Source organism: Zonotrichia albicollis, chromosome 15 (assembly GCF_047830755.1).
Source record: "Zonotrichia albicollis isolate bZonAlb1 chromosome 15, bZonAlb1.hap1, whole genome shotgun sequence".
Lineage (NCBI taxonomy): Eukaryota > Metazoa > Chordata > Aves > Passeriformes > Passerellidae > Zonotrichia > Zonotrichia albicollis.
Genome location: NC_133833.1, coordinates 14,824,056 through 14,837,361, shown reverse-complemented (window position 1 = coordinate 14,837,361; position 13,306 = coordinate 14,824,056). Strand labels below are relative to the sequence as shown.

Sequence of the window (13,306 nt, the reverse complement as noted above, 5' to 3'; positions counted from 1 at the left end):
GCGTCCACCAATGGGAGCCCTGGCCGTGATCGCACCCGCCAATGGGAGCGCTCGCTCACCACCAATAGGAGCGGCGGCCGCGGGGTGCGCTGGGAGGGCTGCGCAGAGCGGAAGGGTCGCACAGCGGAGCTGGGAGCGCAGCGATGCCGGACCGCGACAGTGAGTTTGGGGACACGGGACATTCCCGGACATCCCTGGGGCCGTGGCATTTGGTCTGCGCGGAGCTGTCGCGGTGCTTGTGGCGGGGCGGGCGGCAGCGACCCGGTGGGGGGCGGTGTAGGCCCAGGCGGCCCCTGGGATCCCCAGGCCGGTGCGAGGGGCGGCTCTGAGGGGGACGGGCTGCGGCCACAGCCCGCGGGGCCGGGCAGGGACCCCATGGGAGACTTGGGCAGCCCAGGGTGAGGAGCCAGGCGAGGTGCGGTGGGGATTGGCACCGGGGGCGCCCCGGGAGTGGGGCCGTGGGTGTTTCGAGCACTGGAGAGGATATAGGGGCAGTCCCAGGGTGCAGGGGACGGGACACCCCCTAGAAGGCGCAGAGCCGCGGGGCTTGGGGTCTGGCAGTGGCACCGGGACCCCTGTGTGCTGTGCAGGCCGGCCCGGATGAGCTCGGGCTGGGATCCAGCTGGGAGCCACAGGCGCACACTGCTCCCTCTGTGGCTCCTGGGAGGGTGAGAAGCTGTGCAGGCGGTCCCTGAGTGCTCTCTCTCTCTCCTGTTCTCCAGATGAGCCGTTCTCCAACCCCCTGGCCCCCGAGGGCCACGATGTGGACGACTCGCATTCCTTCCACCAGTGAGTACAGCCCTGGGCTGCGACTGGAGGCCAGTTCCCATGGAAGTCACTGGTGCACTGCTGCCTTTGGGCTCCCTCCATGGGTACCTGGTGCCCATCTCGGTCACACAGGACCTGCTCCTCCTCCAGAGCTCTGTGGGAGTGATGGTTGCTGTTCCTTCCCTGCCTTGCAGGTCCAAGCTGACCAATGAAGACTTCAGGAAGCTTCTCATGACCCCGCGGGCTGCGCCAACATCTGCGCCACCCTCCAAATCTCGCCACCATGAGTGAGTAGGGCTCTGTTTCACAGCTCCATGGGACAATCCGTGCCCCCTTTCCCTCTGAGACTCTGGACCCAGCTGACCCTCTCCCCTGCGCTCTGCAGGGAAATATCGACAGGGGCTTTTGCCAGTGAGTGTGGGAAGAGGGGGGAGCAGGTGGGTCAGGGCTGCTGTACAGAAAAGAGTGAGGCTTTGTGGTTGTTAAGACACTTTGTGCAGGAGGCAGATTTGGTTCAAATTTTCAGATTTGGTTCAGATTTTCAAATTTGGTGAAAATCAATCTTTTCCCTTCCTCTCCCCGCTGACAGTGTAGAATAGGGGGAAATTAAGGGTGAGAGCCTGTTCTGTTCCATCTCTGAGCACCTCAGTGCCCTGCTTGTCTGAGGGACTGTTCTGTCCACCTGTCACCCATGTGGCTCTCAGACTGTACATGTGTTTTTTCACCCTTTTCCAGGATGCCCCGGGAGTACAATGAGGATGAAGATCCAGCTGCTCGCAGGAGGAAGAAGAAAAGGTAAGTGGGGAAAGAGATGCAGCAGGACTTGTCATTATACATCATGTCCAGAACTGGAAGCAGTTCTGGTCTCTTGTGCTCCCAAAGAGGGCCTTGAGTGAATTATTCAAGAGCTTTGGAGAAGAGCTCAGGCTGAGGAGCTGCCACTGCTTGTGGGAGGGCAGCAGTAGGATGGGGCTGAAGCTTCACCTGCAGAGGAAGCAGGAGAGGCCCTGTGGGTGTCTGGGAGAGCAGGGCAGTGGTGGGACCTTGCAGTGATCCCTGTGTGCTTTGGGACATGTCTGCACAGCAGGACTGCACTGGAGCCCTTCCCTTGGGAAGGGAGGATGGAGCTCCTCAGTTCAGCAGCTTCCTCCAGGCCTGTGTCCCATGGTGCTGTGGTGCATTTCTGGGGAGGGATTGGGAGCAGAGTGGGTGTGTGTGAGGCCTCAGGGGCTGTTAGGTGACCCCAAAGTCACGAGCAGGTCGCTGTTAACCCCGAGCTGACCCCAAAGACGTGAGCAGGTCGCTGTTAACCCCGAGCTGACCCCAAAGACGTGAGCAGGTCGCTGTTAACCCCGAGCTGACCCCAAAGACGTGAGCAGGTCACTGTTAACCCTGAGCTGTGTCCCACCCACAGTTACTACGCCAAGCTGCGGCAGCAGGAGATCGAGCGCGAGAGGGAGCTGGCCGAGAAGTACCGGGACCGAGCCAAGGAGAGGAGGGATGGAGTGAACAAGGACTATGAGGAGACAGAGCTGATCAGCACCACAGCCAACTACAGGGCTGTGGGGCCCACGGCCGAGGCGTACGTGGGCTGTGCGGGGGGCTGGGCTGGCCAGGCTGGGCTGGGGCGCTGGCCCTCACCTGCCTCTGCTCCCACTGCACAGGGATAAATCTGCTGCAGAGAAGAGGAGACAGTTGATCCAGGAGTCCAAGTTCTTGGGTGGTGACATGGAGCACACTCACTTGGTGAAGGGTCTGGACTTTGCTCTGTTGCAGAAGGTGAGTGCAGATATCACAGTGCTGCTCTTGGCCTGTCCTGGCTCTCACACACACAGGCTGTGTGTTACTGCTTGGTCCTGGCAGCTTGCATTTCCCTTCCTGGGAAGGGTTGCTGCAGTGCTGGGGATCTGTTGGGGCTCACAGATGGGCAGCAGTGGCATGGGTTGGGCTGTGATGTGTGGATTTGCTCTGCATCCAGGTACGAGCTGAGATTGCCAGCAAGGAGAAGGAAGAGGAGGAAATGATGGAGAAGCCCCAGAAAGAAACGAAGTGAGTGATTGAGCATTTGGCATTCCTGAGTGCAGCTGCTTGCAAGAGAGGAGGATGCAGAGGAGCCATTCACTTGGCTCTAATACTTCTGGTTTCTGTTTCCCTTTAGGAAAGATGAAGATCCTGAGAACAAAATTGAATTTAAGACCCGGCTGGGTAAGACTGTGTTGATGTGGCTGTTCCCCACCTTGTCTGTGCTGTGAATGCAGGAGAAATCCTGGAGGGTGAATGTAAGAATGAAAACCATTGGAGGGGGATATCCCTGAATTTGAGAACTGAAGAGAGTGTGTACTTAGGATGTGCTGATAAACTAAAGATGGTTCACTTTGGGTGTGACGGTGGTCACAGGAGTCTTTGGATGAGGGAAGAGAAGAGGGTTTGACTCCATATTTCAGAAGGCTTGATTTATTATTTTATGATATATATTACAGTTAAACCATACGAAAAGAATAGAAGGAAAGGTTCTCAGAAGGCTTGCTAAGCTAAGAATAGAAAGGAATGAATAACAAAGATTTGTGGCTTGGACAGAGAGCCGAGCTAGCTGAGCTGTGATTGGCCACCGTTATAAACATCCAGGATGGGCCGATCACAGATGCACCTGTTGCATTCCACAGCAGCAGATAATCAAAACAAAATGTTTACATTTTGTTCCTGAGGCCTCCCAGCTTCTCAGCAGGAATAAATCCTAATGAAAGGATTTTCATGAAAAGATGTCTGTGACATTAGGGCTCATCCTCTGCTTTCCCACACTTTTCCTTCTGGCCAGGCCGCAACATTTACCGCATCCTGTTCAAGAACAAGACCTATGAGCGGAACGAGCTGTTCCTGCCGGGCAGGATGGCCTACGTGGTGGATCTGGATGATGAGTACGCCGACACCGACATCCCCACCACGCTGATCCGCAGCAAGGCTGACTGCCCCACCATGGAGGTACCCAGCTGGGCTGCTCCTGCTCCCCCTCACTGCTCTGAGCTGGCCACAGCAGCTTGTTCTGGGAGGGCTTTCCTGTCAAGGGAGCAGGATGCTTCCTCGTGGATTTCCCTTTCAGGCCCAGACCACGCTCACCACCAACGACATCGTTATCAGCAAGCTCACGCAGATCCTCTCCTATCTCAGGCAAGGCACCCGCAACAAGAAGCTCAAGAAGAAGGACAAAGGTAGGAGGTGAAAGGAACCAGGTAATAGGATTTTAGTGCTTGGATCATATCCCAAGGGAATGGGATGTGTTTTGGTTTGTGGTATTCCCCTGTGCCATGAAACAGCGGGCTTGGAGAACAGTGATTTCCTGAGTGCTGAGTCCTGAAGGCAGGAGCACATTGGACAGGCTGCTGGGAAGTGAGAGCTGTGAGGGATGGTACCTTTTGGTGCTCTGCTCTTCCTGATGAAGGCCCAGTTCCTTGGGAAAATGCCCCCTCTTGGGGAGGGACACAGTGGCTTCCTGGGGGGGCTGGATATGATGTGACATCCTCCAGGCTTGCCACTCCTGCAGCTTGGAACCTGACAGGGACAGGGGGCAGCACAGGGGGCAGAGTGGATGATGTGCCTCTCACTGCTGTTGTTTCCTTGCAGGGAAGCTGGATGAGAAGAAGCCTCCTGAAGCTGATATGAAGTAAGTGCCTCCCTGCTCTCAGCTATGGGCTCACAGCTCTGTCCCTCAGGGAATGGCTTTTTGGCCCACCACATTTAGAGAGGGCTGAGTTTGGAGCTGCTGGACCTGCAGTTTGTAGGACAAGGCTGGAAGCAGGCTCTGGTTTGGATTTCAGGCTTGAGGCAGGTGAAGGCTCACTGTTGCCCTGGGCCACACAACTCAGGTCCTGCAGCAGAAGGGAACAGAGGTGGAAACCATTTCCATGTCTGGTGTCCTTAGCTCTTGGTGCTGGTCCTGTGTGCTCCAGGTGACAAGGAGGTGGTTATGGGCTCTTCCTGCAGCACGTGTAACTCCAGGCTCTTTTCCAATTGTAGCATCTTTGAGGACATTGGGGATTATGTGCCCTCCACTGCCAAGATGCCCCGGGACAAGGAACGGGAGCGGTACCGGGAGAGAGAGCGGGACCGGGACCGGGAGCGAGAGAGGGACCGAGAGCGTGAGAGGGACAGGGAGCGGGACCGGGAGCGCGAGGAGGAGAAGAAGAGGCACAGCTACTTTGAGAAGCCCAAGGCTGACGATGAGGTGAGTGCTCATGAAGGACTCTCCCACCTGAGATCTGCCCTTTGTGGGGCTGTGCCACCTGAGATGTCCCACAAAGGGCAGATCTCAGGTGGGACAGTCCTTTATGAGGACTGTGGGCTTTGGGTATCTCTGACTGTGCCCCTGCACGTGCCAGTGCCAGCTCCTGCTGAGCTCTGCCTGTCCCCAGAGCTTGCTGGGTGGCTGGGTGCTTGTCCTGTCCCCAGCAAGTGAGGCAGCCCTGGCACCAGCCTGCTGGGTTTGTGCTTCAGCTCTGTGTCATTGACACTGTCTCTCCCTCTTCTTTGCAGCCTACAGACATTGACAAAGGTGAGTCAAGTGGTGTGGGTATCTGAGAGGGGTGGGACAAGGGGGAATGGTTTTAAGCTAAAAGAGGAGAGATACAGATTAGATATTGGGAGGGAATTCTTCCCTGTGAGGGTGGGCAGGCCCTGGCAGAGGTTGCCCAGAGAAGCTGGGGCTGCCCCATCCCTGCAAGTGTTCAAGGCCAGGTTGGACAGGGCTTGGAGCAGCCTGGGATAGTGGAAGATGTCCCTGCCATGGCAGGGAGTTGGAACAGATGGGCTTCAAGATCTCTTCAACACAAACTGTTGTAAAGATTCCAGGTCTCCTGGGATCAGCCCATCCCATCAGTGCCAAACTGGTTTGCTCCTCCTCTTGTACCTAATGTGAGGCAGCTTGTCCTACCTGTTGCTGTGTCCCAAAGGGATCTGCCCAGCCCCAGTGTTCTGCAGTGAGCTGTTTTCCCCCCAGATGTAACCTGCTGCTTTCTCTACCCCAGGACCTGGCTCAGCCAAGGAGCTCATCAAGTCCATCAATGAGAAGTTTGCTGGAGCTGCTGGCTGGGAGGGAACAGAGGCATATCCTTTACTTCTGTGCCAGCCTGGCTGTGGGGCTGGGCTGCCCTTGCAGGCACAAGCACATCTGGGCTGTCCTGCCTCACCTGGTAGCAGGGAAATGCTTCTCCCACACCAAACAAAGCTCTGCACCCTTTGGTTTGGTTGTGTTGGGGCTGGAGGGGGTTTTCAGCTGGCTGTGCCCAGCTGCAGCTGTAAGGTCAGCTCATGTGGTGCTTTCCTTAACTGGTGCCACTTTGAAGAAGCCAGAAGACAAGAAGCAGCTGGGAGACTTCTTTGGCATGTCCAACAGCTATGCTGAGTGCTACCCTGCCACGTAAGGAGCAGTGGGGAGCTGTGGGGTGGGAGCAGGCTGTGCTAAGGGGGGCTGTTCTCTGGCAGCAAGAACTTGAACATCAGCCCCACTGCTTGTTGGGAGCAGGCCTGGCCTTGTCTGTGGCAACAGCTGACTGGGAAATCATCCCAAATCCTTGGCCCTTCTTAGCTGCTCTCTGCTGTGGGTGGCTGCCTGGAGCCTGCTGCCCCTCAGAGCCAGGGGGAGGCTGGGAATCTGCTGCATTCCCAGTTAATCCGTGTGGTTGTGAAGCTGTGGCATCCCTCAGTGGGAGAGGAACATCTTTCAACCTGCAGAGTCATCCTGGAAGCATTTCCAACCTTGGATGCCCTGTGCATCACCTGCAGGGCTTGCAGCTGGGGCCACTTCCCTCTGGCCCAGGAACTGTGGTCGGTGTGAGGCCATGAGCCATGACTCCCACCAGCTCCAAGGTCCTGATCCATCTCATGGACCCACTCTGAACCCTTTCCTTGCTTTTTTCTCCACAGAATGGATGATATGGCTGTGGACAGTGATGAGGAGGTGGACTACAGCAAAATGGATCAGGTACGTTGGCACCAGCCTTGAGGAGCAGCCAGCAAAGTTGGCACCAGTGCCAGCTGAGAGGATGCCATGGGAAAGAGGCAGCACTGGAGCTGGGTGCTGAGTGAGCTTTGGGGTTTGCTGATCTGCTGTGTATTGTGTCAGGGAGCAAACAGGTGTCACTGGCACTTGACCCAGAGGTGTTGACAGGCACGCTACTCATTCTGACTTTGTCTTCCACAAAATCTATCTGGAACTTCTTGGGGAGGGGATCTGGAGCCAAGGCCATTGATGTGGGGCTGGTGGGAGATGGAGCCTCGTGGCTGGGTGTGCAGGGCTGTGTGAGAAGCCCTCCCAGCAACTGAGGAGCTGCTCTGAGTCGTTCTCTCCCTGCAGGGTAACAAGAAGGGGCCTCTGGGCCGCTGGGACTTTGACACACAGGAGGAGTACAGCGAGTACATGAACAACAAAGAGGCTCTGCCCAAGTGAGTGCAGCCCTCAGGAGGGGCCAGGCGAGGGTTCTGAGTGGGATGGCCATGCTGGCCAGGCCTGGCTGCTGGGGCAGCTTAAAGCAAGCTGGGAGCTCCCTTGTGAGAACCTGAGGAGGAGCTGTGGGTCCTGGGCCTGGTGGTTTGTGTTTGCTTTTAGTGTCACTCTTGAGGACTCATGTGACAATGTCCGCAGGGGTCCGAGGATGAGGGAAGAGATGAAGATCTGACTCCATGTTTCAGAAGACTTGATTTATTATTTTATTATATATATTATATTAAAACTATACTAAAAGAATAGAAGAAAGGATTTCATCAGAAGGCTAGCTAAGAATAGAAAAGGAATTAAATAATAACAAAAGCTTGTGTCTCGGACAGGGAGTCCGAGTCAGCTGACTGTGATTGGCCATTCATTAGAAACAATGGCATGAGACCAATCACAGATGCACCTGTTGCATTCCACAGTAGATAACCATTGTTTACATGTTGTTCCTGAGGCCTCCCAGCTTCTCAGGAGGAAAAATCCTAAGGAAAGGAATTTTTCATAAAATGTGTCTGTGACAGACTCTGGCCCAGGGGCTGTTTTCAGGGGCTCAGGCCAGCTCTGGAGCACGTGCTCGTGGCTGGGGACATGTGTCCCTTCCTGTGGCAGGCTGTGCATTCCCTGTGAGGGCTGGGCCGTGTCAGGCTGTGCATTCCCTGTGAGGGCTGGGCCATGTCAGGCTGTGCATCCCCTGTGAGTGCTGAGCCCTGTCCTGCTCCCTCTCCAGGGCAGCGTTCCAGTACGGCATCAAGATGTCTGAGGGGCGCAAGACGCGCCGCTTCAAGGAGACCAACGACAAGGCGGAGCTGGACCGCCAGTGGAAGAAGATCAGCGCGGTGAGTGCCCGGCCTGCCTGGGGCTGCTGTGCCAGGAGCTGCCACCCTGCCCTGGCCTCGCTGCCCTGCCATGCCCAGTGGCTGTGTGAGCACCAGGGCTGGCTCTCTGCCGGCTGGGTTTGCTCATTGCAAGAGCATCGGCCAAATATTTGGGGTTTCAGTATTGTAGAGGTGGCTGGAGCTCTGTTTGGGACCCCTGTCCTGGGAGCAGCCCCAGGCTGGGGCTTTCTGCTCTGATGATGAACGTGCCCAAAACCATTAGTTTGGAGCCACCCAGAGGGGATTGTAGGGGACAGGAGATGTTTAGTGGCTCCCTGTTTGCCAGCTGGCAGAGCTGGGGTTGGCCTGGCAGGGTGAGCAGTATGGGACAGGCTGGGAAGGTGAGAACAAATGGTCTGTGCTGGCCAGAAAGGAGCAAAGGGCAAACAGGCCAAGCTTCTCCAGCTGTAGCTCAGCTCAGCTCGCTCTGGCCTGGCTGCAGCTCTCCCCAGGTGTATCTGGCACCCTCCAGCCCCTCTGCTAGCTGTGAGCAGCCAGATCCCCTGAGAGTAACAGGACTTTGTGCTGTCTCTGCAGATCATCGAGAAAAGGAAGAAGTTGGAGGCTGATGGGTAAGTACGGGTCCCTGCTGCCCCCCACCCCCTTCTGTGGTGTGACAGTGTGGATGTCAGTGCTGAGCTCTGGATGTGGAGGGGGTGGAGCTGCCTGCCCTGCATCCTCACCACTCTCCTGCCCCTCTCTCTGTTCCAGGGTTGAGGTGAAACGTCCCAAGTACTGATTTCTCCTGAGTTTCTTCCTCCCTCTTCTGGAATCCTGACCCACTGGGAGCTGCCTTCCTGGAGCCTGCTGGTGTGCTGTCCTTGCTCCACACACCTCCACTCTCTGCTCAGGGCTGGGGGCTCTTCCCTCCCTCTGTTCTTTGCTGTAGAGCCTGTGCTGTGTAAATGTTGTAGCCTTAATAAAACCTCATTAAATTTGTGTGTCAGCATCTGTTTGTGTGTGCAGAGAGGAGGAGCCTGGGCACATTCTGGCCTCCTTTGGAGCAGTAGGGGTGCTAGGACTCTTCTACTTACCAGGTACTGTTGGGGCTGACAGTGTATTTATTGTAGGAGCCTTTTGGGCTGGGGGCAGTATCCCTAGATAAAATTAACAAATTTGAGGGCAATAATCCCAGCTGAGCATTACGTGCCTCAGGGTGGGAGGAAGAAATGGGACCCTGAGCTGAAGCAGAGGGCTGTGCAAGCTGCTCTAAGCACTGGCAAAGGACGGGACGGGGCTAGCACCAGGCAAAGCTCGTTCCCTCAGGGCAGGGCCAGCAGGGACCTGGGATGGCCTCGCGGGCAGGGGCGCTGCTGGTGGTCCCTGGCTGGGCTGAGGTCTCTGGGGGGGGGGGCCCTACAGCCCCCAGACCCTGCAAGGGGCCGAAGTGGCACCTGGTCTCTGACCGCCCCCTCCCCTGGGGTCACAAAGAGGAGATGACGGTGAACTGGGGAGCCTGCGGTGCGAATTAAGGAGCCTGTGGAGCTCCCAAGCGCTAAAGAACAGGAACACATGAGGCGGGCGGGGAGCGACCTGGTGAAAAGGGGCCGGGGGCGCTCGTAGGCCGGAGCCCCGATGCGGGGCCGTCCCACAGCCGGGCCGGTCCCGCAGCGCAGAGAGGCGCGGGCGGGCGGTGCCATGTAAATAGAGGGGCGGGAATATGTAAATGATAAAGGCGTGGTCATGCAAATGAGCAACGCGCTATGGCGGCCGCCATGGAGGAGGTGAGCACGCGTGGGGCTGCGGGAGCCCGGAGCCCCCGGGCCCGGTCCCACGGCCCCGCTGTCCCCAGGAGCCCCAGGAGTCGCCGGAGCCGGAGGTGCGGGAGCCGCGGGTGCGGGACACGCCCGAGGACATCTGTCTGGAGGCCACGGCCAACGCCATCGCGCTGCACCCGGAGCGGCCGCTGCTGGCCGCGGGGGACGTGGACGGCGATGTGTACCTGTGAGTACAGGGGCCGGGGCTGGGACACGCTGAGCGGGGCTCCCCGGCCGCCCGCGGTCCCGGCGAGCACTCCCGTGCCGGCAGGTACTCGTACTCCTGCACCGAGGGGGAGAACCGGCAGCTCTGGTCCTCGGGACATCACCTCAAGTCGTGCCGGGACGCAGCGTTCTCCCAGGACGGGCAGAGTGAGTGCGGGGGATGTGGGGTGGCACCGGGGGACGCCGGGCCCGGGGCACTAACGCGGCTCTCCAGAGCTTTTCACTGTGTCCAAGGATAAGTCCATCCACATTCTGACATCGGAGGAGGGACGGCTGGAGACGCGCATCCCTAAGGCCCACGAGTAAGTCCGTGCTCATTCTGGGCACAACGGTGGGGGCATTGTCCCATTGTCCCCTTCCGTGCCGCGGCACGGCCACGCAGCCCCGGGCCGTAGGGAGAGCCCGCAGCGCTGCCCCGGGAGCCGTGACCGTGGGCCGGGGTCTCTGCAGAGCAGCTCTCAACTGCGTGCTGCCCATCGACAACCACATCTTCGCCACGGGTGATGACGGCGGGGCAGTGAAGGTGTGGGACTTGCGCAGGGGCAGCGCCATCCTGGAGGCACGGCAGCAGGAGGAGTACATCAGTGCCATGGCTGTGGATGGCAACGGGAAGATCCTGCTGACAGCCAGGTACCGCAGAGGATTTGTGGGGTCGGGCTCCATGGCAGGAGTGCCCTGTGCCATGCCCTGTGCTCACAGTGTGTCCTTTCCACGTCCCACAGTGGTGATGGCACCCTGGGCGTCTTCAACGTGAAGCGACGGCGCTTTGAGCTGCTCTCGGAGCCGCAGAACGGCGACCTGACCTCTGTGGTGCTGCTGAAGGTTGGCACCGCTCCCCAGCATGGAGCAGCATCCCACAGCCCCCTGTCCTCTCTCCGTTTTTTGCTCTGCCTCTGCCTCACTGCCCTCCCTTTTGCCTAGAGGGCGAGGAAGGTGGCGTGTGGCTCCAGCGAAGGCACCATCTACCTCTTCAACTGGGACGGCTTCGGGGCAGCCAGCGACCGCTTTGCGCTCAGGGCAGAGACCATTGACTGCATGGTGCCCATCACGGACAGCATCGTGTGCGTGGGGTCCCTGGACGGAGTCATCAGGTCAGGGGGAGAGCTGGGGAGGGATGGGGAGATGTGGAATGGGGAATGGAGAGCGATGGAAGGGCGTGGGAGCCGGTGGGATTGTGGGGGGTGAGATGGGAGTGAGAGGGGAGGGTGGTGGGATAGGAAGGGGAAAAGAGTGAGCTGGAGATGTGGTGGGGTGTGATGGGGAGGGAGTGACAGGGAATTGTGGAGGATGGGATGGGATGTAGAGGGATGGGATGGGATGGGATGTGTAGGCCTTTGAGGGGGAGGTGTGGGATGGGCTGGGGTGGAAGGAGAAGGGTGTGGGACGGGATCACCCTCGCCCAGCTCACAGGACAGGAGGGCAGGGGACGTCCCCGGGCGCTGCAGGGCCCTCAGTGCCTCGTGCCCTGCCCAGGGCGGTGAACGTGCTGCCGAACCGCGTGCTGGGCTGCGTGGGGCAGCACCTGGGCGAGCCCATCGAGCAGCTGGCCGTGGCGGCGGACGGGAAGCTCCTGGCCAGCAGCGGCCACGACCAGAAGGTGAAGTTCTGGGACGTGTCGGCGCTCCGCTCCATGGTGGTCGATGATTACCGGCGGAAGAAGAAGAAGGGCGGGCCGCTGCGCGCTCTCAGCAGCAAGGCGCTGGGCAGCGGGGAGGATTTCTTCGCCGACCTGCGGGACGAGGCCGAGCCGGAGGCGGCGGAGGGCGGTGACAGCGGCGACAGCGACGACAGCGACAGCGACTGAGCGAGGCCGGGGGCGCCTCCCCCTCAGCGCTGCCGCCCCGCCCGGCGCGGGGCGCGGCCAATCAGAGCCGCAGCCCCGGGGAGTGCCCGCCTACGGGGCGTGGGCTCACTGCAATGCTGCCACCGTCGGTGGGCAGGACGCTGGCGTTCTGATTGGCTCCTAGGGCTGCCACTCAAGCTGGGCTGTACGCGCTGTCTTAAAGGGGCAGCGCGTGTGGGAGCGGGCGGGGGTCCCGCAGGGGACAGCGGTTATGGGGGTCAGGGGGCCCCGCGGGAGGAGCCGAAGCTGGCGCCAGGATGGGGGGACAGGCTGGGGATGGGCGGCTGAGGGTCCTGGAGCAGGGGAGGCCTTTAGGGGTGGGGGCACATGTATGGGGCCAGAGGGACTGGGAACGGTCCGTGACTGGGTTCCGTGAGGGACGGGGAGGGAGCCTGAGGTGGGGAACAGGGCTGGGGGGCTCTGTGGGTGGTGGGGGGACACTCGGGGAACAGGGCTGGGGGGCTCTGTGGATGGGGTGGGGACACTCGGGTATGGGGGAACATGGCTGGGGGGCTCTGGATGGTGGGGGGACACTCAGGTATGGGGGAATAGGGCTGGGGGGCTCTGGTGGATGAGGGGGGGACTCTGAGCTATGGGGGGACATGGTTGGGGTCTGTGGTGAGCGATGCAGGGGAGGGCGTAATGCTGGGGTTTGTGGATGAATTTGGGGGTCAGAGGCTCCCAGGCTTGGGCCCACCAGGCTCTGAAGGATCCCTGTCCCAGCAGGTCAATTACCCTTTGTTAATTAATTAATTAAGACTAGCTCTGTTAGAAATAAACTCAGTGCCTTTCACTTCCCAGCACCTTGTGCTGATGGTTCATCCTCATGAGGCAAGGAGTCCTGGTGTGCCCAGGAGGGACAGACAGACTTCCAGGGAGCGCAAGGAAGAACCTAAAGAGTGCACCCCAAGGCTCTTGGAGGATCCTGGGGATCTCCAAAGGAAGAGGGATGGGACTTGGGTGCTGCCAAAGGGACTTGGTGGGTCACAGAGTGCCATGAGCAGGGACAAGGATCCCTCCCTGGGATGGGCAGAGTGGGCAGCAGGGCCTGGAACAGTGTCAGCCATGGCCTGCACCTGCTGGGGAACAGGGAGGATCTGATCTGGTACAGTTCCAGCATTTCTACTCCTGGCTGTGGCTCACATCCCCCAGTGGATTCCCAGCACTGCCTGGGAGCCTTTGGAGCACCAGCTGCAGCCCCCAGGGGTTCATTCCTGGAGCTGGGGGTGGGCAGTCAACAAAACTGAGACCTGAAGTCCCTGGAGAGCATAAAGGGGTGTCCTGGTTTGAAAGGCAGGTGTCTGCTAAGGAAGGCAGGAGCCTCCCTTGGAATGGTTATTGCTCCTTAGCAACAAAA

General features: G+C 59.0%; 2 protein-coding genes across 2 annotated transcripts; both read left to right on the top strand.

The window, feature by feature from the left end:
* The first annotated feature begins 4 nt into the window (after positions 1 to 4).
* Positions 5 to 9,063, top strand: IK (IK cytokine). The gene is made up of 20 exons (XM_074551916.1): positions 5 to 159; positions 723 to 789; positions 963 to 1,055; positions 1,504 to 1,563; positions 2,183 to 2,350; positions 2,433 to 2,547; positions 2,747 to 2,817; positions 2,927 to 2,973; positions 3,584 to 3,747; positions 3,866 to 3,974; positions 4,387 to 4,426; positions 4,780 to 4,987; positions 5,296 to 5,314; positions 5,787 to 5,865; positions 6,098 to 6,178; positions 6,685 to 6,742; positions 7,115 to 7,203; positions 7,977 to 8,085; positions 8,662 to 8,696; positions 8,836 to 9,063. Exons 1-20 carry the CDS (start codon positions 144 to 146, stop codon positions 8,861 to 8,863), a joined length of 1,656 nt encoding a protein of 551 aa, XP_074408017.1. The 5' UTR covers positions 5 to 143; the 3' UTR covers positions 8,864 to 9,063.
* Positions 9,064 to 9,761: 698 nt separating this feature from the next.
* WDR55 (WD repeat domain 55) lies at positions 9,762 to 12,226 on the top strand. Its single transcript, XM_074551920.1, has 8 exons — positions 9,762 to 9,848; positions 9,917 to 10,068; positions 10,153 to 10,253; positions 10,321 to 10,408; positions 10,557 to 10,736; positions 10,829 to 10,928; positions 11,028 to 11,197; positions 11,580 to 12,226. The coding sequence occupies exons 1-8, from the start codon at positions 9,828 to 9,830 to the stop codon at positions 11,908 to 11,910; spliced, it is 1,143 nt and encodes a 380-aa protein (XP_074408021.1). The 5' UTR covers positions 9,762 to 9,827; the 3' UTR covers positions 11,911 to 12,226.
* Positions 12,227 to 13,306: the final 1,080 nt, after the last annotated feature.

Excerpts from the sequence above, each read along its gene's own strand:
- IK (XM_074551916.1), top strand. Across the intron at positions 2,548-2,746 it reads ACTTTGCTCTGTTGCAGAAG|GTACGAGCTGAGATTGCCAG; the intron begins GTGAGTGCAGAT and ends CTCTGCATCCAG. Across the intron at positions 2,974-3,583 it reads TGAATTTAAGACCCGGCTGG|GCCGCAACATTTACCGCATC; the intron begins GTAAGACTGTGT and ends CCTTCTGGCCAG.
- WDR55 (XM_074551920.1), top strand. The coding sequence starts at position 9,828 with ATGGCGGCCGCCATGGAGGAG. Across the intron at positions 10,409-10,556 it reads CGCATCCCTAAGGCCCACGA|AGCAGCTCTCAACTGCGTGC; the intron begins GTAAGTCCGTGC and ends GGGTCTCTGCAG. Across the intron at positions 11,198-11,579 it reads TCCCTGGACGGAGTCATCAG|GGCGGTGAACGTGCTGCCGA; the intron begins GTCAGGGGGAGA and ends TGCCCTGCCCAG.